General features: G+C 38.2%; 2 protein-coding genes across 13 annotated transcripts in view; one reads left to right on the plus strand and one right to left on the minus strand.

The window, feature by feature from the left end:
• Positions 1 to 7,739, minus strand: part of LOC111872013 — a 120,930-nt gene extending 113,191 nt beyond the window's left edge. For 3 of the 6 annotated variants that reach the window (XM_023865478.2, XM_023865477.2, XM_023865480.2), the window contains exons 1-2: positions 7,549 to 7,738; positions 1,593 to 2,112 (exon numbers count right to left, since the gene is read on the minus strand). In XM_023865478.2, coding sequence (XP_023721246.1) covers positions 1,593 to 1,978 — 386 coding nt within the window. In that variant the 5' untranslated portion in view covers positions 1,979 to 2,112; positions 7,549 to 7,738. Of the gene's footprint in view, positions 1 to 1,592; positions 2,113 to 7,548 lie in introns of all 6 variants that reach the window. The other 3 variants (XM_023865481.2, XM_023865479.2, XM_023865476.2) reach the window with 2 other exon arrangements.
• A 72-nt stretch (positions 7,740 to 7,811) lies between these two features.
• Positions 7,812 to 27,285, plus strand: part of LOC111872011 (myotubularin-related protein 9-like) — a 22,336-nt gene continuing 2,862 nt past the window's right edge. The window contains exons 1-4 of one of the 7 annotated variants that reach the window (XM_033754477.1): positions 7,812 to 7,956; positions 9,453 to 10,149; positions 19,915 to 20,097; positions 26,775 to 26,937. In XM_033754477.1, coding sequence (XP_033610368.1) covers positions 19,990 to 20,097; positions 26,775 to 26,937 — 271 coding nt within the window. In that variant the 5' untranslated portion in view covers positions 7,812 to 7,956; positions 9,453 to 10,149; positions 19,915 to 19,989. Of the gene's footprint in view, positions 7,957 to 9,452; positions 10,150 to 13,470; positions 13,596 to 19,914; positions 20,098 to 26,774; positions 26,938 to 27,285 lie in introns of those variants that run through there. The other 6 variants (XM_023865468.2, XM_023865466.2, XM_023865469.2 and 3 more) reach the window with 6 other exon arrangements.

The raw sequence follows: 27,285 nt of genomic DNA on the forward strand, positions 1-27,285 counted from the left end.
TTACAACAGAGGCGTAGTTTTATGTTTTGAAATACTAAAATAAACACTATAATAAAGGCTCCAGCTGAAATAATTCCAATAATTAATGTGCTCCATGTTGGCAAACTGTTCCTTCCAACATTTTTGTGGTGAAATTGTAATGTCAGAATCAGTTTACACCTAAAAGGAGAACCATATTAATGCAGATAACATTCTATCCTTTACCAATGGCCATCTAGGTGACACATATTACATCAGTATCTGATACTTAAAAAAAAACTGATCATATGTCCTCACTAAATGATAATTCGTAATGTTTCTTGTGCGGAAAGGAATAACAACTGTGAGTATGCCAGCAGTTCGGTGCTCACAATCCACAAAGTAACCAGAGAAAATATACTGCTAACAGGGACTATGTAACAGTAATGTATAAAGATTTAATGAAAGTCTGTCACCCTCTAAAATATGTAGTAAGATAAGCAACGTTAACCTCCTGCTGCCTAGGCAACTGACCTCAGAAACAGTGAAAGTTTCTGCACCCCTTCCATAATTATTGATTGAATCCAGCACAACTGTTGCAAGCAAATGCATTACCTTGCATGCAACTCTTCTGAAGCACAAGGCCCCAGCAGCTTCATGGAAACATATTTACAGTACAAGAGGTTTGGAAAATGATGTGGCACTAGCCATATATACACATGTAGCTGGTTTCACAATGTTGCCAGATGGCTGCTAGGGATTGCTTGACCTTGAATTACAAACTTGTCCTGTTTGCCTGTGTGCATGTGTGTGGGGAGTTTGGCCTGCTGCTTCTGCTGAACTGAACACTCAGGCCTCATTTCCTTTGTTACAGAAAGTAATGACCACAGTCTGCTTGCTTGTTACAATGATCATGTAACTGTACCATGAACTACATAGAGCAAACTCCACCAAGTGCCATTATTGCACCAGTAAATGCAAGACTTAGGTCAATACTGATTATATGGCCAAAGTATATAAACACTGACCATCACCAGTTTCAAACTAATCAAAATTATAAGTAAGATATTATTCAGATATATACACATGATTTGTTCTTAAAAGTATTTGTTAAATGCTAATAATTGTTCAACCAAAGATGTCTGTACAAACTTATAAATAAATATGCATATTTCAAGATGCTTGAAACCTAAAAAGTAAGATATCATCATAAAACAGAGTTCATTATGATTAAATATTACACTCAAACATGCATTATACCATTATTTCATTTAAATGCCAAATTTAAATCTAGAAAACAAATTTTACAGAGCAAAACGGTATGCAGCCCAACATGTGACTCAATAATATGAATCATAATTATCTTTACAAAGTAAACTGGTTCTGAAAAATTTTTGTATTACGTTTTTACCTAATTTTGAGGCCTAAACTAACTTCTATATATATGAAATTATGAACATCCTTGTGTTTAAAAGGTAAATTATTTAATATATTAGTCTGTTTTCCAGGGACTATAAAGCCTCACTGGAATGAAACAATTGGGCTCAACATTTTTCTTGAAACTGACCCATGAAATAGCTGAAAGAAAGAGAACGTGCATGTATATACACCAACCAATGTGGTATTAGCCTTACCCATTCATAACTCCAGCAATGTCTGATCTTGATTTGATGGAGACAACAGTCATTTTCTCTTCTGAAAGGACTTCATCATTTTTCTGGTCTAGCTCAAAATCCACGGGAACTGCAGCTCCACAAGCTTCAACAGCTGGGTCCTTGTCATCATCTTTGTTGCTGTTATCTTCATCCATCGCCTCTTCAACTGCTGCGGCTGATAACATATTTTTGGAATCATCCTCTTCTTTTCTATCCTTAGTTGTGTCTATTATATTTTCACATTCCACAGTTTTATCTAATGTCAATGATTCCAATTCTGGTTTAATATCACCTTGTTTCATGTCATGTTCACCATCAATTCCGTCTGTTACTTCAGATTCAATTTCACTCTTTTCTTCTTCCATGGCGGTATTTTACATAGTACACGAGAAATCCTATTGAAGCCAGTAATTTTACTTTAAAAAATACAGTTTCCGTAACTCGCATGGATTACTGTACAGAATAGGCTGTTCCAGAATTCTGCGCCTGGTGTTGCAAACTAAAACAAAGATAAAAATATATTAAAGGTTACTCAAAGCAATACAAAAGTGAGAACAACTCACAAAATGATATATGCCTAATATAAAATACAGCAAAGCAGGAGATGTTAACAATTACATATACAAACTGAAACAAATTATCGGTCAAATTTCTCTGTTCAGCATATTTCAGTGTTAACAAAGTTTAAATTTTTTAGATTTCCATGGTAGGAACCGTTCAGGCTGTGGTCTCCTGGGTTATACCACATTTTCCTACCTATCATTCCCACTGGCTTGAACTGACCTCTTGTTCCCTTACCCACCATTGCTAAGCAATAGTATCTGAGCTGTCACTGCAGCATCATCATCAACAGATGGTAATATTACTTCCCCAAAACACTCTTACGTGTATTTCCTATTTAACTAATTGTATTGCACGATGATAGCGTGGGCACAGAAAATCTGAGATTCTTTAATACTTTTGCAGATGAGCAGCGACACACACACAGGGAGCCTGCACAGAGCGGGTATCCCTGTGATTTAAAACTTAAAATTTTAAATTTTAAACTGGAATTCTAAAATCAAATTGACGAGCATATGTTGGCGAGATTTTAAACAAAACTGACAGGCTGGTGTTTTAGATTTTGGATTGTGTGCAGTGTGACAGCTACGTAGTGAAAAATACACCTGATGATGGCCAGTTATGGCCGAAACATGTAGTGAAGAAGAAGAAAAGACAAAGAACTACAACCAAATAAATTGTTGCATTCACAATGGCATTTGTATTATTACATACAGAAGTGTATAGTGCAACAGGATGCTTAAATATAATATAGTATCATTAGCCATCTTTTTGCTCACAAATTTCATCATAAATTCAATGATGTTTTCCATCTTTCATGGTAGAAAGAGTAGTTTGACTTTAAAATATGGTCTGCCTTGTTATTTAGAAGAAGAAAAAGAAACCTGACAAGATAAGGTTATGTTAGGCAGGTGAAAAAAAGTCATAGCCAGTTATGGAAATGATGGCCACTGCATATTTCATCCACCAGACTTCTTCTATGAGGGAATGATAATGGTGTATACTAGCTTCTATCACTGAGAATGTTCAGTGTGGGAAAAAAATTGCACGTTGTCTGCCATGTTAATGCTGTCAACTATAGAAGTTCATTTAAAAAGTAAAAACCCAAAGCCTGACCTCAGGCATATTTTATTTCCCTTTAAAAATAAAAAGAAAACCGAAAGCCTCACCCATTAATACGTAAGTTACCCAGTTTTGTTCATGTTAAATGTATTAATATGGGTGATACATCTGAGCTTTAAAGGGTTAATATATTTCGTCAACTACCATTAATAATAGAAATGTTTCATAACAGCTTGGTAAGCAAAAGAAGAGGCTCAGTTAGGAACAATCATGTTAAGCTGCAGAAGTGTTCCTCATCTCCCCTCCCCTTTCCCTCCTGGCAGGCATCAGTCAGCATTTCAACAAATTCCAGTGATCATATGAGACACTCTGAAATCCTGCAAGGAGATATTCTGACTCCTGAGTTCTGCTACTCTCCTGTAATCGCATTATGTCAAACAACACCTGTCATCAAAATTGACCATGTTATCTCAGTAATGCTGCTCAGCATATATCCTCTTGCAGATATGTAATCTTATTTTGCACTGTGCAATTAAAAAAAAAAAAAAGTAAAAAAGTAAAGCTATCCCTGTACCAGGCCGTGAAGGCCCATAGGGTTGTGAGACGTTGAGGGCCCCACACTATCTAGACAATCGGCTCAAAGATGGCGGTAAGGTTGTCAGCCTTACACGCCGGCTGCAGTTTACTCCCGAGGAAAATTATTTAATTAATTCCTGGTACTCATTTCTGTTAGAGGCTGAGTAAACCCCAGGGCCTAGTGCGGCTGGAAGGATTAGGTCAACTGGAAAAAATCCAGTGACCTCATTGGGACTTTAACCTGCGACCTTCTGGCTTGTAGCATAGCCCCTCAACCAACCATGCTACCGCGTGCCCCCTGTAATATTAATACTGTGTCATATACTATTATTCTGATATGTTCTTCACAGATCACAATTTATAAATCTTCATGTCATAAACGCGTAAGCCACACAAGATGTAACAGTGGCAACAGTGGATCTCTTTTTTGTTGGCTTATTTTAGGATGCCAGTGTACTAAATACCTAAATGGTATGATGACTAATGAACTTGAAAGGACATTGATGGAGGCAGTCAGGGCATAATCAAAGTACTATCCTGGTATCTGCCTGGATGGATTGATAAAACCCACAACAATAACTTAGTTGGGATATCTAGTGTCCCAGCCAAGATTTGAATTGAGCACCTACAAAATACAAGTAAAATTAATCAAACACTGATAAACATAATTCATAGCAAGTCTGAAACTGATCCCTCAGCTGTGAAAATATGTAGTTCTATTAGCAAAAGCAACTACACAGATGGTAAAAATAAACTTACATAAACAATACCTAAGCTTAAATAAGTTATTTAAAATGATGCAAATTGTTGACATTTAAAATACTGCTTCAAAGAACTGAAAACGAATGTAAGATATTGACAGAAAGGAGGAAGATGCGAGAAGATTCCCCTAAAGAGATTAAATTACTGTTTTTTAACATCAGCAAGATATTAATTGTGCAATGGGCAATAATGAGCAGATGGTAATTTGGGACAAATTAAATTAAGCAAAATTTTGTACTTAATTAAACTGAACAATTAAAAGTAAAGCTATCCCTGTAACAGGCCATGGAGGCACATAGGGTTGTGAGACGTTCATGCTCCCACATTTTCTAGACAATCAGCTCACAGATGACAATGAGGTTATCAGCCTCATGCACCAGCCGCACCTTTACCCACAGGAGGATTACTGGCACTCACTTCTGTTAGAGGCTGATTAACACCTGGGTCATGGTGTGGCTAGAAAGATTAGGTCAACTGAAAAATCCAGTGATCTCACTGGAAATTGAACCCACGACCTTCCAGCTCATAGCATAGTGCCTCAACCAACTACGCCACCACAAGAGCCTTAATAAAAAAAATTACATGCCACTTGAATTTCCTTGTGTCTTTCCTTTCATACTTCAGAGAGTTGTAACTCTGCTGTAAAAATGATGCAAACAGCTGTTATCAGGATAATTATGGGCTGTGGCCTGTAACAGCGCTGTAATCACAACCTACACTGAAGCACTTTCTCACTGTTTATGCAGGAAGACAAACTTAGCTTCAACAATGTGGAACTGAGACCATGTCACAAGCAGAGACTAACTACAATACTCAGTCTATTTACATACATACATGGTTAGGTTATCAATCTAATTTGAATTAAGTCCCTGCACACTTGCATCAACAAAAATATACGCTGCAGTCAAATCTTCTTAAGGAAGAATATCCTTTCGGATTTCTATGGAAAGCCCAGCTCAGATGAAATCTCTGCTCCTGCTAAAGGTCAGTATTTGTGAGTTCTGTGTTCTCAATGGTCTCATCAAAAATAATTAACTGAGTCAGTTCAGTCAGCAATGCTTACGACCGATATTCAGAAATAGGGCAAGTTTAGACCTTGCCTCCGACCTACTATCCTTACCAACGGTTTTCATGCTTTTTCCTCAGTCCCATAAGGCAAATGCCAGGATAATATCTTCAATTTAGCCACGACTGCTTCCTTCCACATTCAATCCGTTTCATTACTCACTACTGCTCAACTGTTTAACACTATGTAGTCTGGGTTACCTACTGCGTTATCAAATAAACTACAAGTAATAATAACTGAATAAATACACCTACTGCTTTCTTTGGCAAACAGTATAATGATGCATATTCATTGCTGTTAACCTTGAATCATTTTAAAATTGTTACTCATGGCTGTGCTTCCTTGCAGGTTTCACAATGTATTATTTTTAACACAAAGCAGCCTGTATGCATGAGCTGAAAGTTTGATAAAATGGAATTTACAGAAGCACATAAAAACCCATTATGCAATTTTAACTCAGAATGTAGCAGCTTGTAACTAACCTTTCACTGCATTACATTAGGAATTTATAATCTTAACTACAGAACCACACCCATTACATATATCATCAGCTCCAACACAGCATCATACCAATACATATTTTCTTCATAAAATAGCAGAAAAGCAGTTTATCTTCTAAAACATGAAGGATAAAGTATTAAATTATATCCCAAGACTAAAAAAATATTGAACTAATATCTGTTCTGTTGTGATGAGTGAAGCCATCAGAAACTCACATAAACTTCTACACAACATTGCAAATAACAACTAGATAGACTTGAAAGGATTCTGACAATGGTGTATACTGTACTTCTTTTGGCTTATTTTGGACTTCATCCATCATCTGGTATGTAAAAGACAAAAATACCACGACGACGTTTCGGAGACTGGATCTGTCTCCGTCTTCAGGTGGGTAGGGAAGGATTAACCTGCTCAGTTGGGCCCGTTAGAAAGAGCTAGTCTCAATCACTCAATCCAGTATCATAGATCCTCAACTACATATCGTTTCTGTTCATGGTTTGAATTGAGTGAATTAAAAATTCACAATTTCTGCTTTAACAAATAATCTACACATCCACTCCCCCATACACCTTCATCACATAGTGCTTAATTAGTTAAGCACAAGAACAACTTTACCCTTACTTTTAAGAATATCATATTTGGATGGACTTCCTTTTTCAACACCCCCATGAATGCCCTGGATTAGTCATCTGTACAGTTTTCACAGAAAATAAACTTTGTTTTCAGAAACTCAAGTGACACAGAAGCAGCAGTAAACAAGGCAATGTTTAAACCTTTAATCTGAAATTATGAAATGGAATGCAAAATAATTTTATTATAAATACAAAGTATTAAGTTATATTAATGTTTGCATTTTTAATTACAGTTCTGTGTGTGTGTACTTGGGAAAAACACTTTCTACTTTTAACCTACATTACTGAAAACATCTGCAAGTTAAGAAGCCAGCACAAATGATCCAAATACATTTTACCTACATCAAAGACAAACACTGTGCTTGTGTCACTTTTACGTAAACACTGCTGTACTTGGACACACTGTATGTGATCTACCTACTTTGAACACAAAATATGCGTTGAAAGTAACAAGAAAAATGTGTACCATTAGCAAAGGTGGATGGCAAGGCATTATACTGCCATGCATATAAATTTCATATGTGCGTGGTTTTGTTTCCTACTTTTAAAATATTAATAACAGTACAAAACCTTATACCTTATAAGTAACGTTACTCGAAACATTCGGTCTACATTCAGCAGGTATCCGTCATTCTTTCACCGCGCTGACATTACATTCCCATCGTATTTCCCACGGTTTCGTATTTAGTTTCACATACAAATACCCTGGCTCGGGAGCTCCAGTAACAGTACACTTCCAACAGTTACGAAGTTTTGTAATATCTACATTACTTACAGAACAAAGGTTGTGTCTAAGTTGTTCATCCGACTTCGCAATGCACTGCACCGTATTATTTCTCTCCTCTTTGACCCTCTTTCTCTCAACTAGCAGCAAACTCTCTATGCTCTCTATACCAGCAGTCAGGCACAGTCAGACAGACATGCTCCCAGGTCCCTCTTTTCCCCACCAGTACCTCAAACAGGGTTGACGCTCTCTACCGCTCACGATACCGTAGAGGCCCGCTAGTAGCAGCGCCTCTGCCGGATAGAATAGTTAGTTTACTGTCTGTTGTAAAATAGAGGGTGGGGATTTGGGGGTGCATTTTGAGTGACAACATTGTAACATATTAACATTATACAGTGTAAATAAACATCACAATAGAATATAAATAAGATCACATATCGTGAAGATTTCAGTTTCCTAGTAAGAATACTTTATTTACTGGGATACTTTGTAGTATAAAATTGCTGTGACATTTTGCAACTGTAGTACTGTTGCACATTTTGAAATATTTACATTACTGGTGGTACTGTTAACATAAAATACATAACCTATAAATCTCTTCATTAAAATCAATTTCGTAGAACAATGGTAACTTATATATGGATATTTAATGGATGCACAAAACAGTAAATTTTCAGAAGAGTACTCACTTCTAATCAAACATAGTAAATTATCACTTTGATTTTTTACTGTTTGTGTTATAGTAATTGGATTAGATGATGTAGGAACAGACGGTACCATGAGACTAGAGTCACCGACAGATGAACACGACATTTTAGCAGCTGTGAACTTTCCCATATTGAGTTTATAGAAAGTGGAAGAAGGGATAGAGAATATATTTCCTTAATGACAAAGATGCCAATTATGAACAGAGTGTTTAGTGTAATTCTTATTTGGGTACCTATAGACATCTTTTTGTGACTGTGGGCCATTTTGTCTTACCACTCCAGAACATAATTTATGCTATAACTGCCAAGACATTGCACCCTATAATTACTGGTACATGTGTGACAAGTTCACTTGGATCATTAACAGCACATGAATCCACAGTTAAGAAATGATTTTCTGCCTTAGTAATTTTGCAATGATAGGACTAATTGCTATAAATTTTAGGAGTTACCTGCTCTCTGTTGTAAAATACTCTGATATTTCTAATGGTGATTTTCTGTCACCTCACCAACTCTGAACGTTTTGAAACAATATTTGAAGGACTTTGCTGAAAATGTGTTACTGAATTTATGTGGTCTTCTGAGTTATGACTGTGTAGTCATAATGCCTATATATGGAGTTAGAACTTTCCTCCAGAATATTTATACATGGTATCATAATCCAGAAGACCATAGTATGAATCTTCAGTGTCTGGTCATTCCTGTCAAGTCAACAAAGGTCACAACCTGACCACCACAGAATTGAAATTATTTTCTATGAGACTGTAGTCTCAGTGGAGATAAGTATTCATGCCACATCTGGCTGCCTTATGACCACTGGAATTTCGAGAGCAGACATACAAAGTTGTTAAAAAGGTCATTTTTGGGCACAAGTTCTCATATTAAAAGTAGCATAACTTCTGCCCTAACTGAGACATATTTCAAAGCTAATAAAATGCCATTTCTAGTGACCTATTACAATAATGTAATGAAGTACATTGAAAACACATTTCAGTCATGACTGCAAAAATTTACATTTATTAAATATTATGTACGTTACAATGAAAGATATGGGGTTCCGGCAGATTAGCACTTCTTTGCTGACATGCCATGAGAAGAGTGCATGTGATTGTGTTGGTGGCACTCTAAAAGGGCTTGCAGCAAAATCAAGTTTGCATTGAGCACAGAATGACCAAGTAATGGCACCTCTCCAGCTGCATGAATGGCCTCAACTCAGTAGGCACAAACTCAATTCTGACTCTTTCACAGAAAATGAATACTAAGAAGAAGAGAGTCTTGGGAGTTCTGTCTTCTGTAATATGATGCCATGTAGTCTATTGAAAGTCAACTGACATTTGAGAAGAACATGTTGCCTCCTCCTTCAGGATTAAAGAATGAGCTGGGCAGGAAACCAGCCTGAAGCAGGTTGCAAGCAGAGCCTTGCTTGTGGCATGTCACTCTAACATTTTGGCTGACTTTCAATGGATTACACAGCATTATATCCCAGAAGATAGAACTCCTTACAGCCACTGCTGTGAGAACCTCAGATCCAGTAAGAAGAGAGTCTGTTTTAAGGTCAGTTTACAACAGGTGAAACTCTGAAGAATATATTTTGCTTCTCTGAACTATACAGAGATCAATACGATTAGTGTGCTGAAAGATGTGTTTGAAAGACATCACAGGATTTGTGATCTGTGTATGGTAATTTCTGCTACTTATCTGTGTGCTGTCTGTCAGTGAGGAATTAAATGACATGAAAATAAGTTCTCTTCGTTCTCATGGACTCTCTGCATTATACATATATCCAGCTGTGCCATATATTCTGTGGCTTTCTCAACCAGCAGTATCTGCTGCAACAGGACATAACATAGGCTTGAGCCAGTGAAGAGGCCAGCAAGTTAATAGCAGGGAGAAGTAAAACATACATCTTCTACTACCCAGGATGGAAGAACCTTACGCTTCTTATGTAAGTTATCTAAACAGAATGTGTTTTGCCCTAATGCCTTGTTACCTTTGGGGGATCATGAGATTATACAAGTAACTTTATATTAGCTTTCATACTAGTAGCTTTTTCATAATAAGGTATCTTACTACATAAATTCCAGTATTTCTCAGTATATACCCATAGTTAATTTAGATTAACCTAAATTTATAAATGAAAGACACCTGAGGATGGCACATTAGTGCTGAAACATGTAGTGTGGAAGTGAAGAATAAGGTGAAAAAGTGTATACACTGTAAGACTGTCAGCATAAACCATGGAAATGAAAGGAATTTAAAAGAAACACATCGCCTTAAGTCACCTGAACAGTACAAGTGAAGTGACTCTTCACAATAAAATGCTTCACAGATCCTAGTCCCATTGCAGTCCCAACTTAATATTTGCAGATGTTCTGGTAATAGTCACATGGATATAATAACTTTCTTCCAAAAATATAAATACTGCATTTTAAGAAATACTAGGTCAAAATTCAAATTTGAAGACTTTGAAAACATAGCTGTGCAGATTATATTGGTGTAGTAGGTCATTGCAATGGACATTTTATTTGCTTTGACATGAGCATAAAATGTCTCAGTTAGTGTAAAATTTATGCCACTTTCTGTAGGAGAACTTGTCCCCCAAAACCAGCTATTTGACACCTTTGTATTTCTGCTTTCAAAATTTTAGTGGCCACGAGCAGTCGGATGTTACAGGAATACTTACCTCCACTGGGACTACAGTCTCACAGAAATCATTCAGTTCTGAAGGGGTCTTTTCCATATTGACTTCAAAGCCCCAAATGATGTGATGTAAAGTTGATAATTTATGTACAAAATTAAAATCTTAGAAACAGTACTGTATTCAGTAGAGAGCATCATGTGCCAACCAGATCTTATTTTTGTTTTAACTCCTGTGACCTTATCTATTTATAGATACCACTTCTACCTTACTTATGCTCATAGCAAAAGAAAGAACTGAGAAATGGAGGCATTTAAACTCATTATTGCAGTTCTGTCTTTTTTAGGTATTCGTTATTCCATAAAAATGTGCATTATTGAATAATCATGTCCATACGTTAGTCTGTGATCAGTTTACACTGTACTGCTTCTGATAACAGTCCTTTAGATGGATCACAGTTATTTATATTTTCATAGAATGATCATATGTTCTGATGGATTGGAAACGACGTGGAAGAACATGGTTGTGTCCTAATTTTAAGGTATATTATTCCAGCTTTTGCTTGTAAGGATTGAGGAAAACCATGAAAAATGCCAGTCAGGATAGTCAGTGCCCCAGCAGAGATTCATATAGGGCATCTCCCAACTGCATGTCACTCATTACCTCTTGAACCAGTTTGGTTGTGTGATATGAAATAGATAGAAGGCTTTGTCCATGTACGTCACTGCAGAGTATTACTGTAGCTTAAATAAATTTGCATGTGGAATTGGTATGGACATGTAATCCTCTCAGGACAGTACACTTTCTGGCAGATGTGCTACTGAATATTAGGTGCCTTTTCAAAATCAAAGCATGATAGTCATTTCTTGTCATCAGCATCATCTCTGAGGCAGAGCTGTCTGGTTAGCATGACTGGCTCTGACAGGCTCAGCATGTGCAAATGTACTTGCTGGAAGGATGGATCCTAAAGTGGAGTTCTGTTCTTTGCAATTTGAAATTCCTCATTCACCTGAATGATCATTTATTATGGAAATATCATATGTTACAGATTATACATGGGGTTTTGATTGATAATTGGATTTACTGAATGCTTATTATAACTTGAAACTACAAATGACTATAAGTCTTCAGTTTGTTCATTAGTCATTGCTAGGTAGTGGCTGCTAACAACACAACTCAAGACTCACTGCTAACTGCCGATTCTGACCTCTGACTGACTGGCTTGTCCACTTGGTCCTTGTTATATAACCTACACTGAGTCTTTCTTTAAGAGCTAGTAGTTGCTTAGTCATTCAAGAAATTCCAAGCATTTTATGGAACCTGAAGTTTCATGGCTGTGTTCACAAGAGTTCACCACAACTGCCTGTCCTGAGCCAGATGAACACAGTCTACTTCCCTCACATCATGTTTTTAAGAACCATTTTAATAGTATCCCTCTATCTACATCTAGTTCTTCCTAGTGGTCATTTCCTTCAGGGTTTCCCACCAAATTTTTGTATGTGCACATGGCATACTGTTTTCATCCTCATTGATTTGATCATTCCAATAATGTTTGGTTAAGAGTACAAGTTACGAAGCTCCTCATTAGGTAGTTTTCTCCAGCCTCCCATTATTTCATCCCTCATAGGTCCAAAAAATATTCTGTTCAGCATCCTGTTCTCTAATGCAGTGATTTGATGTTGGGCTATTTACACACAGACACACACACACACTCATATATGCACACATGGATATATGTGTTATATTGCTAATGAAGCATGTAGTTCACATTTTGCGCAGCTATAGGCATAATATACCAATAGAAAATTGCCATTTTGTTTGAAAACACCTCATGTCTATATAATTCATTATCTGAATTGGTAACATGACATCTACACTAATGCACATGCCTACAGACTAGCATGTATCTTGTGGTTTGTTTCACAGCTTGTTTAATCCTCTGAGCTCTATGAACATGGTTATCTTACATAAACAATGGAAATTTTGTGTTACCACACATGTATTTAAATAAATATAATATTGTCACGTGTTGGGTATATGTCACACAACAAATAACTTCACGCCTTACTTGATATAGTATATACTCACTAGTAACTGGCTCAATAATCAATAATCACTGAACTCAGCGATCGCTACATTGAAACTCAACTCCTAAATAGTGTTCGCTGCTACTTATTTAGCCTCGGTACGGACAACACAGAAAACAGTTACGTGATAGGTACCGCTGTTGCCTGACGCCGTGTTTACAGATTGCCTAGCAACACTGTCGAGAGTTGTTAACTGCTCTTTGGCAACCGTGGCATCCCTTGGTAACATCACCGGGGGAGGGGGTGGGGGGGTGTTGACTGGCCTGTTACCGTAGCAGCGGCAACGCTCCAAAGGTGTTACATCACCGCTGACAGGGGAGGGGGTGTCCTGCATAACGCAAGTACGTCACAATATTTTCCTTGGCTCACAAAGAAAATCTGACACTTTACATTGTATGAGGCACATTGCCCAAGATTGACTTGCTACCTTGTGAGGCTTGCACAACTAACCATCCATGATAAAGTCATCAAATGCCAGTAGCAGTTCCACATCGTTTTCATTTCAGGAAATGCTTTCCAAAATTATGAGCTGAAGGATGCATACTATGACTGAAAACTTGGGAGAGATTATTTTGGAGATCTAGGCATAGATGGAAGAATTGTAATGAATCTGATAATACTGTGGTAGTTAATATAGCAGTAAGACTCTGGATTTGTATTCTGAAGGTAATGTGATCAAATCTTGGGAGTGATACCACCTGTCATGACTGAAGTATTTTGTGCTTTCCCTCACTCCTACCAGACAGATACCATGATATTACCTTGATCAGGTCAGGACTGCTTCTACCTAAAACTTTTCCAGTTCATTAATCACCATCCAGCCTGTCATTTAATTTCATATAGTTTAGGATACAGACAAATTCAGAAACCAAAAAGAAATAAAACATTTTTCTTAGAGAATGGAGCTGTGAAGATGTGAACTGAACTGAACTGAACTGACTTCTAGGGTCTAGTGCTGAGTTCTTTGGCTTCTGTTTTGTTAAGTTAAAAATGAGGTATTTTTTTAGGAATCTAAGCCTATGCATATTCCTTCCCTCTTTTATTTTCAAAAACAGTCTAACTTGCTAGTGCATTACCCTGTCACTGCAGGACACTTTTCAAGAGGAGATGATTAAGAATTTAAACTATTTTAAGCTGATAGACATAAAACAAATACAAGGCAAAGGTATCCCTGTAACAGGCCATGGAGGCCCATAAGGTTATGAGATATCAAGGTTCCCACATACACAATCGGTTCACAGATGGCTGTGAGGTTGTCAGCCATACACACCAGCTGCCCTTTACCCCCAGGAAAATTCTTGGTACTCGTTTTTGTTAGAGGCTGAGTCGACTCCAGGGCCATAGTGTGGCTGGAAGGATTGGATAAACTGAAAAATCCAGTGACCTCATCGGAAATCAAACCCATGACCTTCCAGCTTGTAGCATAGTACCTCAACCAATTACTTTGCTGCATTCCCCCCATCTGTTAAATTTAAGAGTTATAAATTCTATTAAAGTATTCTTCTTCTGTATGAAAGACATCTTAAGTGTTACACCTCTCAATATCCAAATATAAATAAGTAGTACAAGTCCATGAAGGGTGTCTGGTTTAGTAGTAGTAAGCAGAAGACTTGCCTTGTACATGTGTTGGTCACTATTGGCCAGCATCAGAAGACATAGGCAACACTGTAAAGGAGCTACTTTACATATGTTGATGGAACGTAAGTTGGCACTATATTTTCATGAAGGAAAAACATGTGAAGCCAAAATTAACTTATGCCTGTTAAACTAGTTACACTTGCTGGACTTGTAGTTACAAATCTATTCTGATTCCCTTGTCCAAATTCAAACTGTAACATTGCATCAACTATGGATGATTTGTGAAGTATACCATTTGCTTTGTTGGGTCTGTACTTTATGAATTCATTTTATTAATCAGGTCATGTTTTACACCATATAGCTCAAGGTGTAGAACACTGATTATTAGGCATATGTATCATCTTGTTTCAAGAAGAATACGATAATAGTACAGTAATTCAATTCAGAAGTAATAGGTTTAAGACTTTTAAAATATTCACATTTATATATTTATGCATATGCTAAAGAAACTTTTTTCTTATGTGTATGTCCAATTACTGAAATTTCTTTTGCTCGTATATAAATAATACACACATCATAGAACTGAATACAGCCATAACAATAACAAATTCCTGTTGATGACTGATGCTACACATACATTGGCTCCTGTTCTCTTGGGATAAAAACTGCCAGTCCCAGAAACCAGCTTCGGCAGTTTGAAATTCTTCCTTGACTAAGGAAAAGAGGGCAGTCCAACCAAATATCTGATCTGTATTTTAATCTCATGTATAACAGCACATTCAGTTGCATCATTATGATAATGGTAATAGTAATAGTTGTGCCAAATGGTTCATTTTTGCAGTAACACTCTTGAATCATATGCATGAGGTCCTTGTTGAAATCTATGTAGGGATGTTAGCTGTCCTGACAGGTATTTCATGGATTTCTTCAGTCCCTCCATGCAAATTCCAAGGCAATACCTTGATTAAGCCACAGCTGGTTCCTTTTAAATCCTTTCAGTTTCTTCACTGATCTGCCATCCTACCATTTGATGCTCTTTGATCTAGCTCCTGACAGCATCAAAAAGTAGCCCACAAAAAAGTATGCTAATGAAAGCAGCACTGAACACTGAAGTAATCAGGCTAACAGTCCATGTTATAAGTAAACTGCTACTAAAGCCCACAGAAATCGTTGTTATCAGCATTAGTATTGAAGCTGGTGCATAACCTTTAGTGTGAAAGCAGTCACTTTGAGTGTGCCATACATTTTTCTATAAAAACAAATCTCATCAAAAACACCGATATTTATGACCTGAGATGTTATGGAAAGACAGCTACATATATAGCAAGGTACTGAGCCTGGAAGAACAACAGACAGCATGCGCTTAGCAGCGCTGTTGTCTAGAAATACCCTTTAAATTTTTTTTTACAAAATGTGGACCCTTCAATACCAACATGCATTTCACTACCATTTATTACTGTCATCTTCTGCTTCTGTTTGTAACCATTACCAGTGCTGATGACTTTACTGTAAACTGGAATTCTTTGTTATAAGTATACATATATAATCTTCTTTTTTACTGGTGCTACAGCCATATTTGGGTCCTGGCCTCCATCAGTGTTTTGTAACAGTGAATTTTTAAATTGTGGGGTCATTAGCTCCATGCTGAACCCCCCAGCTTGAAAGATCAGGGACTACACTTTGTCTGGCCCCTACTCTTTGACCTGTGATAGTCCTCAAGGAGGCCGTATACAATCTGATGTGATGATTTCCAAACGTTTTGCATGGGCAGGTTAGGAACCACTGCCCTATTGCATGCATTTCGTAGTATGTCAGTTTGACTAATCAGGCTTCAAGTTCATGTGTAATATTCTGTTAATTGTACATTTCAGAATTACATGAAGTGACACACTTTCAAAACATCTAAAAAGAAATATGCATATGCATGCTTGTAATACACACTGTTAAACTTAGTGTTACTAACGCTTTAAAGTTGCTTTATGCAATTGAAAACTACCAAGAATTAAGGACTGAACTTAACTGCAATACTGTATACAGATAATACTTTGAGATGTGTGCCTTTCAACTGTCTCAATTTTTTACATTTTCTCCATCACTTATTATTGGCTTGTATGCATTTCAAAAATAACTCACAGTATAGATTTCCTTAGTTCAATAGGACCAATCAACTGTTGTATTTTGAATACTCTGGGTAAGAGTTTACAATATTTTGAAGATTACAGATGTATAGTCATCTCCCTTTACAGTGTGATCTATTTGGCTTCATATATGAAAGGTTTATGGGACGGACATCAAAGCTCATTATGTGAAGGATGTATATCAACAATTTAGTAAGCGATTTTATTGATGTTGTCACTGTGACTGCTTGTAATTTTGCTGGTGTAGACAACCTCACAGTCTTAGTGCTTCGACGTCTTTTATGTTGTGTCTTAAAGTAGGCCATGACCATGTCCTTTCACATAATTTTCCAGTTACCATCCTCAGATGATGGAACCACTTGATAGTATAGCTGAACAGGCTTGCATAGCATTAATGCTTCAGTCTTGTGTTTAGGAGGTGCTTGGTTCTAGTCTGGGCCAAGACAGTAGCTGTCCTGACTGTGATTTCTCATGGCTTTCCTCATTCCATCCATGCAAATCCACAAATAGTACCGCAGTTCGGCTACTACTTCATCCTTCCAAATTATTTTCAATTCATCATTCATTTGCGATCCTACCATTAGCTGCTATATGCTCCATAATGCTGAAAGCATCGCAAAATAGCTAACTAAAAGAAAATTGACACCACATACATAATCAGTTGATAAAGTGTTGTTAAATCAGCCAAGAATCCCAGTTCATCATGCCTGTTGTTTAAAGAATATAAATTTTGTGATTTTCACCGAACACAACATTGATTAAATGTTTATATTAATTATGAACTACATGACAAAATAAAGGCCACGTTCTGATGAACCCAACTTCATACAGCCCTGAACTACTATTTATAAAGTGTATGTGGTGAAGGACACAAAAGAGATTAAAATAACATAACTCCAAAATTTCTGTCCTTATAATAGATTTCTTGGGACTTCATGCTAACTTTTTTTACTTAATTTTTACTTGCCTTTTACATTTGAATACACGCACATGAGTCTTACAATTTCATGAGATGTATATGTGTGCCTGGAAACTTATATGTGCATTATCTCTTAACCATATGAAACGGTCACCTTGTCTCCATATGATGGTACTTCCTCAGGATGCAGATGGAAAAGTTAGGCTAGCTGCAAGCGGCCCCCATAGTCTAGGGGTAACGTTCCCACCTCATGACTCAAGGTACATGGGTTCAAACCCGGCGGAGGTCGTGGAATTTTTAAGGGCGGAAAAATTCAGGGAACAAGTCCTCCGGGAGGGACTTTAAGCCGTGGGTCCCGTGTCGTAACTTTACGGCACGTAAAAGAACCTCGTGTCTCAAGGAGACCTCTGAGCCAAATTTGTAAGGACATTTCCCGCTCAACAGTAGTCTCTAACGCCTCTGGTAGATGGGGGAAGCATCTAGATATCGCTGAGCCAGTAGAGACCGAACTCGCTAGCTGAGTTGGGACTGATGGCATGCACCAGTACCAGTAGGGTATAGAGACTGGTAGAATATCACAGGGGGACGTACAGTAGATCAAACTGGTCGCGGTGCATGGGGAAACCCACCCCCTCCAATAATAATAATAATAATAATAATAGGCTAGCTGAAAATATATTGGTTAGACTGTAGTCAGTAGCTGAGAGGAGTAGTCCTCTAGCTGAAGGTTGAATGAGGCATTATCTACTTTTCACCATAAAAACTCTGCATGTTATGAAGTATTATGCACAGTCTCTGGTCAGAAAGTCTGTAGGGAAGGGATCACTTTGAATATCTGTGCATAGCTAGGTTGATGGTATTAAAATGGATTTAAAAAATTGATTGTGAGGGTGTGGACTTGATTAATTTCTGTCGTGAATGTGGTAATAAATGTGAGATTTGAGGTTCTCACAGTGGTAACTATCTTATGGAATTTGACGCCTTATAGTCTGGTAGATGTTACCGAAGTTTTGGAGGAACATACTGACTCTGTCTTCAGAGTGGAAGAGTAAGCCAAGCAAATAGAGCATTCTGACTGCTTGATTGGCCAGCATCTCAGAAAGCAGGACTGGTTGAGAGACTGAAGGACTCTACTACATGGAGCCAGTGAGTTTTTCCTCCAGGAGCATGGATCCTGATGAACTTTTGACAATCAAATGCTACATGTGGAAACTGTTAGATAAACTCTCAGTTTGGCAAAGAATCTTTATTTGTACTAAAAGCGCAGAAGCCAACATTTGATTTACATTTGAGTCAAAGATGTTATTTTTGAGTGGGGTGCATCATCGGCATATTATTGAGAGACTGTGTATAATATTTGTCATTTTGGTGCAGAGCAATGTCTTTATTGCGTTTCAAGCAACTGTGCAGGTTCTTAAATACCTTGAAATGACTATTTGGACAAATCTAGCCTTTTTTAGGTCCTCCCCTCTTCTCCATCCTCTTATTGGTTCACTTAGGGCCCCTGACACAGTCTTATATACAGGATGTCCCAGGAGGAAAGGTCAGTATTCTGGGAGGTCATAGTATTTGTCATTCTAAGCAAAGAAGTGTACATATACATGTGACCTATTCTGAACGTTTTACAAGATAGAGCTGTTTTGCTGTACAGTTCCAAAATTGTTGATAAGAAAGAGATATTACCTACTGTTTCTCATACTGGTATTTATTGTTCACATGACAAAGTTGGTACAGTTTTCCTAGTATAATACATTTTCAAAAATTACACCATCACCATCAGTGCACTTTGCAACTTGTGTGAGGATATCACATGTTGCTCATCTGAGTGCATCCTGGCGTACCATTATGTGGGTAGTAACATCCATAGCTCCATCTCAGAAACCGCATGGAATAGGCCACATGTACATATACACTTTTTTTTCTTCTTAGAATGACTGATACTATGATCTCCCAGAATATTGACCTTTCCTTCTAGGACACCATGTATATGCATTCCTTTATCCATGCTTGCTTACTAAGCTTTCTGGTTATTTGGTGTACTCTTTGACACTGAAGGTGGAAGCACTGTGTTCTTCCAAAACATAGATAAACTTATACCAGAATCCACGGCATCACATCTCAATAGTCAGTGCTGTAAGAAGCTCATATCTCATTAAACATTTTACATTCTATAACATTCATGGATTAATGCAGCTTGAAATGTGTATGTTGACTTGTTGCTTGCACACATCTGTAAAATGCAGTTATATAAAGCCTGAAGTGCTGGCCACACACATTTCTATTTCTATAGCGCAGTTCCATCTGACTTGGCACTCTCATTGAAATGCTTGTGGTCTTTGTTTATTCCCAGGAGTCAGAGCTGCAGAGCAGTTTGGATTGAAGCCAGCCATGGAGTTTGCTGAGCTGATCCTGGTCCCTAAGCTTGATGGGGTCACAATGCATTGGCCATTCCAAAAACCAGTTGATGGCACACTCTGCATCACAGGTCACCATCTCATACTGTCCACTAGGAAAGAGTGTTGAGGAACTCTGGGTAATTACCACATTTATAGTTTGCCCTACAGTCACCACGTGTACAAGTATTAATTTGTCATCTACTTGCTATATTTTTAATTTACCCTTCAATTATCACGCTTAAAATTTTTCCTTCAGTTACTTCATTTGTAGTTTATCATTTAGTTACTGCATGCATTATGTGCTCTTACATTGTCACAAGCATTATTTGCCCATTAGTTGTCACAAGCATAATTCACCCTTCAATTTTCACATGTATGATTTGCCTTTCAGTTACCACATATATATTTTGCCCTTCAGTTATCATGCCTATAATTTGTCCTTCATGTTTATTAACTGTTCAACTTTGAAGCCAAGCAATATATGCTGTGAACAAATGAACAGGTTGAGTGTAAAAGGCTGACTGATACTTGCAAAATAGTACTTGATGCCTGAGCTGTGAAGCTCAAACTGTTGAACATAAAGTTCTGTACTTAGTAGTGCTTGAGATTTTCTTGTGGGCTCAGATTCAGTCAGAAGGGTCGGATGCTTCACCCACACAATCTGGTCTGTTGATTGGATTAGGTTAAAAGTAATGGGCATTTAACGACCCTTGCGGCTGCCTCAAGTTTCACCCAGCCTTTGAGTGTTGACCACATTAAATTTTGGCAGGCCTACCACAACAGTCAACCAGTCACATCAGTTCACTTGATTCATTGGCATGAAAAGTGTTTACACAGTGAATATTGCTGGTCCAGTCCCCAAAATATATCTGCAAATTGTATGGTGGTTTACTTGTATACCATGCCATGTTGATTTATGCAGGGCATCCCATGATGATACTTCCTGTACCTTAGACTATACAGTGCTGAATGGTTAGGTGAGTAATTAACAATGAATTGTAAAAGATGTTGAAGGAAGTGATCATGGCCTAATTTGAGGTAATATTTTGGCAATTGCCTTTAGGGACTGAGGAAAACCATGACACCCACAGGTTAGTTGATCTCTGGGCCAAGATTTGAACCTGCAACCTCCCAATTATGAAGCAGGAGTGTTAACCACTTAGCCTTGAGGTACAGTCAATGTCTGTAATGATTACATGTAATGTGGCCTAGTTTGATGGTACCTTCCTACATATCTTGACGGAAACCATACAAGCCACACAATCAGTATCTGGTATGTTGGTCAAGATTAGAACTGGATACTCATGAAATGATGATCATATCACATGGTTGTATGTCTCTTTTAGATCTTACATGTCTTACCTGTAGTAGCTGGTATAGCTCAGACATTATAGTGAGTAGACTACAGGCTATATGGCCAAGGAATTGGAGTTTGATTCTTGGCAGGAATAAGAGGTTTTTTCTACTCTCCATAGTGTCTAAACTGGCTCTGTGGTACACCCAGCCTCATGTCTAATGGGTGCTGGTGGTTCTTCATGGGGATAAAGCAACTGATGTGTGAAATTGACTACTCTGCTTCTAGTTTTGAGGTTAAGAATATTATGGAATTCTACCTCTCTGATAGATCATATGATCAATCAACCAAGCTTGCTCATCTCTCCCATCTGGACTCCCATTATTGCAACAGAAGTCAGAAAACTACAGCTCCATCCAGTGTAGATGAAGTTGAAAAATTTTGTTTTATGTTGGTACCATACAGAGAATTTATCTTTCTAGTGAGGACATCTATTCTGATAGTACTCCGGTGCTAGACCTCATACGTGTGGAGTTTTTTTTAATGTTTTGTCTTAACTCTTGCAGGTGGTTGTTGTGCTTGGTCTGTATACCTTATCTTGTGTTGGTGCAGGTGTCCAGAGGTAGGGACTAGCTCTGTCGATTGGGCCCAAGTGAGTAGATTCCATTTGAAATCAGAGACAGAGTCCAGTCTCTGAAATGTTGTGTATTAAATAAAAACAGGATGATGGATAACGTCCAGAAACGCAATGATTGTAGTAATACACTCTGCTGATATCTGAGGTCATCATGCAGAATGCAGGAAAGTGTCTGTCTGGAATGCCTATGGCAGCCAACTGACATCTAGTGTTACTTTGTAATTTTTCTGAATTAGGCTGTTTGTCTTCACAGTACTGACAGGGGTGGTGAAGCAGTGTACTTGACCTATCCACAGGACGTCATTCAGTTCCTGCACCACCTTCAACCATTTATAACAGTTGTAACTGTGTGTACCACCCACTTTAACATTTATTTTGCCAATGCAGTGTACTTATATATTTTATATGATTATCGGAACTAGATTAGTCCCCTAAAGCAAAGTTTCTCAACAGAGCAGCATGGGTCTGTAGCAAAGTTTGACGAAAAGAACTTTAACAACCGAAATTCTTCTCTTTCTTAAAACTGTTGAGGAAATGTGATTCCATCTATGACCAGTGCCTTGCGTTGCAGGCTTGCTTCAAATAATATGTGTATATGTATGCGTGTGTAGCACAAACCTCATGTTTAAGAATTTAATCTATATTTATACCTGTATTGTATCACTGGTTCTGTGGTAAAGAATTTAGGTATTTTACTGGTTCACAGTATAAATGGAGTTGAGAAACACTGCCCTAAACAGCATTAATTCAGTGGTCTTTGTAATGGAGAAAGAACTTGATTCTTTTCAAGATCACACTGCTTTCTCATACTTCAGGTATGAGAAAATAAAAGAAACAGCTTGTGGCTTGAAAATATGTTACAGGAAATTGTTTGATTTCATGTGAATTACCCTATTACTGTTACCATTCATTTTGCAATTTTTTTCTTCCTGTTTCATATCTCAGAATGTTAGGATACACCTGCACATATTTGTACCTTAGAGAGGAAGTAGAGGAGGGTGCGGCCACGCCATAGCACAAGCAGTTAGTCGCTACCTTCCCACCACGGCGGCCCGGGTTCAATCCCAGGTCTGGTGAAGTGGGATTTATGGTGGACAAAGTGGTGTGGGGGCAGGTTTTCTCCGAGTACTTCGGTTTCCCCTGCCAATCTTCATTCCATAAAATTCTCCATCATCATAATCAGCTGCGGCAGGCTACAATAGGCTAATAAGTGGCCACCGTGCCGAGTGGACCCAGTTGGACTCCATCCCCCACTAAGCGATTTTTTTTTAGAGGAGGGTGAAGAAAATTGCATGAAAAATTGTCATAATTTGTACTCTCTACTGACTAATATATGGACCTAGAAGGGAAGAAATGTCAGGAGGTTGCAGGAAACCACATGATGGAACTTTTGTAATCTGTATTCTTCACCAAGTAGTGTTAGGATGATCAAATTGAGGAGGATGAAGTGGGTGGCTTATGTAGCATGCATGGTAGAGATCAGAAATGCATACAGAATTTTTGTCAGTAATCCTGAATGAAAGAGATTTCTTGGAAGAACTAGGCACAGATTGGAGGATAGTATTAAAATTGTTCTAATAGAAATAAGGCAGGAAGGTGTGGACCAGATTGTTTGAGTAGCTGAGCTACTGCCAGTTTCTCAAGAAGGACTCTGCTCCAAGAAGTTAGTTAGGTTTCTATATTTCTTCAGGCCAAACATGACCAACCACACAGAAGTTTATAGAATGTTTGTATTCATATTTGTAATGTGTTACAGTGCCAAATTTCACACATACACATGCACATGTATGCAATTTCATGAAAAATATACATTAATTGATATTTGATGGCTGGCATGAAAGAGGTTAAAACTCTCATAATTGAACAGAATTCTAAAACGCGTGGTGTGTTTGCATATTCTTATGGTGAGCATGTAGGAGCAGAAAATAAAAATGGCCCCTGTAATTTGTTCCTGTTGGTGAAAGTATAAAAAGGAGTGCAAGAAAGTTGCTAAGGTTCAGAAAGTGCATATTTCTATGCAGTCCTCTCAGCTTGTTATCATCTTGTTGTCAGTGACTGCCAGTATCAGTGAGCTTTGTACAAATGAGGTCAGTTGTACAGAGGCCATGTGAGGGTGGTTAGTGCTGCAACAGGATATATTGTACTGACTGGGATGACAAATGCCAGATCCTCAGTGCCCTTTTAATACACTCTGTTTGCTGTATATTTACTCTTCTTATTAAGAACATTTCTAATACAGAAGTTACAAGGCCACACTACAGACTATGCTTTAGCCAGGAATATAGTAGCAAAAGCAAAAACATAATGTTGTGTGTATGTGTGTAATTAATAATTAAGCACCACATCATGAAGGTATATGAAGAAGTGTAGGTATAACTCCACCATTTCTAACCTCAACACTAGATAGAATGAATGGCCAGCTTTTTGCCCCTGCTGCCTTATCCCCAGGGATGGAGCTCCCATTGAACAGAAGGCTATTTATGTTTGAATTCTTTCATATATTTCTTTATTTTCACACATTAGGCTTAATCTTAAATAATAAGGTAACCATATTTTATGCAGTGATACTTTAGCTTAAGGTGACTAAGAGCTTTGAAGTTCACACTAGCTCCAACCAAGGCGATGGAAAACCAATATGTGACTTTTGTTTTTTTCTTCTTCACTTTTCATATATCAGACCCCCTGGTCTGTTTTAATGACAGTTTATTCCGAAGCTCTGAACTGATGAACATTTGGTGGAACCCTTTGTCAGAAGATCCAGCCATGCCCAGGTCTCAACCTATAGTCTTACAGGACAAGAAAATACTGACATGTATCCATGCCTTGAGCAGGATTCAAGCCCACAGTCTCAATGTTGGAACAGTCACATATCATACATGCCTTTAAATTGAGTGTCAGACCTAATCAGCATTCACATTGTCATGTGTTAATTACCCTACATATGTAAGGTCTTTGGACCTTCATGGAGAGACAACTGTTTCTTTAAGTGTGGTTTATATCACAGTGCTCTCAGTATCTCAGGCTGTATAGCATCAGATGGAAGGATGATTTAATGAGTAATGCAGTGGAAAGAATGTGGAAGGAGCAGCACAATTTGAGATGCTATCCCAGTATTTGCCTTGCCAGACTGAGGAAAAGCATGGGAAATCTCAGTCAGAATAGATGATACACCAAGTGAGATTTGAGTTGGTCACCTCTCAAATACAGTTCATAAACTTTGCCTCTTGAGCCATGCTGCTTTGTGGGAGATTCATCTTTCTACCAGTATAGGCATGCCAAACCTTGTCGCTGTCTGGTGCCAAATGTGTTTCCACACATATTCGTTGCTTCATTTCTGCCCTAGCAAACATAATGTGTTTTCTGCTGCTGTACATTTATAAGAAGGTCTTCATATATGAGTTTCTTTGTAGTTGTGTGGGAACATCCCACATACTATCATGCTATTTCTACAGTGCTCACTTTTCACCATCACGCGCGCTAACCAATCAAATTGCTTCCAACACTCACATTTATACTGCACTCTCTGTCTAGTCGTTACATGCGCTAGCCAATCAGCGCTCAGCAAATTTTCGCTCCTCCATCACGCTTTGTATAAAAAGGGCGCGGCTCCAACCCAGCAGCATCAGTTCTCAAGCAGTCTTCAAGCAGTCTACAAACAGCACACTTCGTCGCCAGCGCTCGGTCTTTGGAGTGTTTGGCTCTGCGCTGCGCCAGGCACGACTGCCTCGGCTGTCCAGCGGTCACACCCGACTCACTGGGTAACTCGGCTGCCTGGACTCCCTGGCGGTCATGCCCGACTCACTGGGCAACTGGCGTAGCTACTGCCTCTCCACCCCTGCGACCGCACTTCGCAAGCAAACGTTTTCCAGCAACCAGGCAACTCCTGGCAACTGCCGCACTGTGACCAGTCAAGTCACTCAGCTGCTGCAACATTAGTCGACACACCACAACCAACATCTCATCTCTACTGGCATACGTAGTGCTACTTCACCGGTCAAACATACCAGCAGCCAACGGTCCTTTTCAGGACCTACAAACTTTCTGAAGAAGTGGGTTGTCATTGGAGTAATGACAAAATTCCCACAGTTGACTGTTTGAAGAGGAACACAGATCACACAGAATTTATTTTTGAGGCAGCTTCCTTTGTCTTATTGTATGTATTTGACAAACAGGAATGATTAATAATACATGGTATTGAAGAAAATACAACTGTATACAACTGTTTTTATACTTACCTTTCTGTGGATAACTGTACTTTTAGGTATTTGGAATAGATACATAAAAAAAAAGAGGAAGGCTGTAATAAATGGTCTGTGTGCGTATATTATACGTTGTTGAGACTTGCTTGTTGTAATTGTGGCAGTACGTATGATATCTGTGTTTGTTATGAATTTTAATATGTTATAATGAAACTGTATTGATGATATGGCTGGCCTGTGTGTGTGTGTGTGTGTGTGTGTGTGTGTGTGTGTGTGTGTGCGTGTGGCTTTTTCCACCGCCTATGTGTGTAGTCTTGACAACTTGTGCTGTCTGCGTGAGGTCTGATTATATATTTTATTGGGCCAAGGACGTATGATGTGTAGTCATCATGAATTTATAAGGTGTGACATGTTTTATATCCAGCCCTATGGGGAGATGATTGGATCCATGAAGTGAATATAAATGTAAATGTAAATTGAATTATTGGAAAGCAGTCATTGTTAGAACCAATAAATCAGCAGTGCCAGCCAAAATTGCAGCTTGTGCCAGATTCACACCAGAGCCAAAGATTTCATTCATCCGTGCACTACATCACATGTCAGCCAGTGATACATAACTTAGGCAGTTGATACAGACTAATTATATATATTATAAATCATAAGTCATTTCTGTCTCTTGTGCAGCTCCTTCACCATAATGTGGATGCAGTGGAAAGGAGAATCAGTGGAATGCAGGGGGGAAGTCTGATCATCAAGTGTAAGGATTTTCGAATCATTCAGTTGGACATCTCTAACCCAGATAAGTTTCTGAAAGTTGCCACCACTGTTGAGAACCTTTCGTCACTTGGTAAGTGCATGCCATGATATGCTACAATACAATACAGTACAGTACACTACAGTGGAATATAGTACCAATGTAGACAAGAGGCATGTCATAAGCTTTTTGCTGATTTTATAACCTCTGTAGCATTATTTGCATGTGTTATCTTGAACCTTATCCTGAGTTATGGGAATTCCAGGCTTCAGATAGTTTTATCACCAGCAGCATCTCATGCTTGCATTGCACATTCTGACATAACTTTGCACGCAAGGGGCAAAATGGTGTCCCTCTCTCCCCTTCCCTCATCATTGTGATTTCCCTTATCTCTGTGGTTCCATCTGAAAATGATAACACCGTTGAGATATATGTTTGTGG

The sequence above is a fragment of the Cryptotermes secundus genome, unplaced genomic scaffold (genome assembly GCF_002891405.2).
Source record: "Cryptotermes secundus unplaced genomic scaffold, Csec_1.0 scaffold77, whole genome shotgun sequence".
Lineage (NCBI taxonomy): Eukaryota > Metazoa > Arthropoda > Insecta > Blattodea > Kalotermitidae > Cryptotermes > Cryptotermes secundus.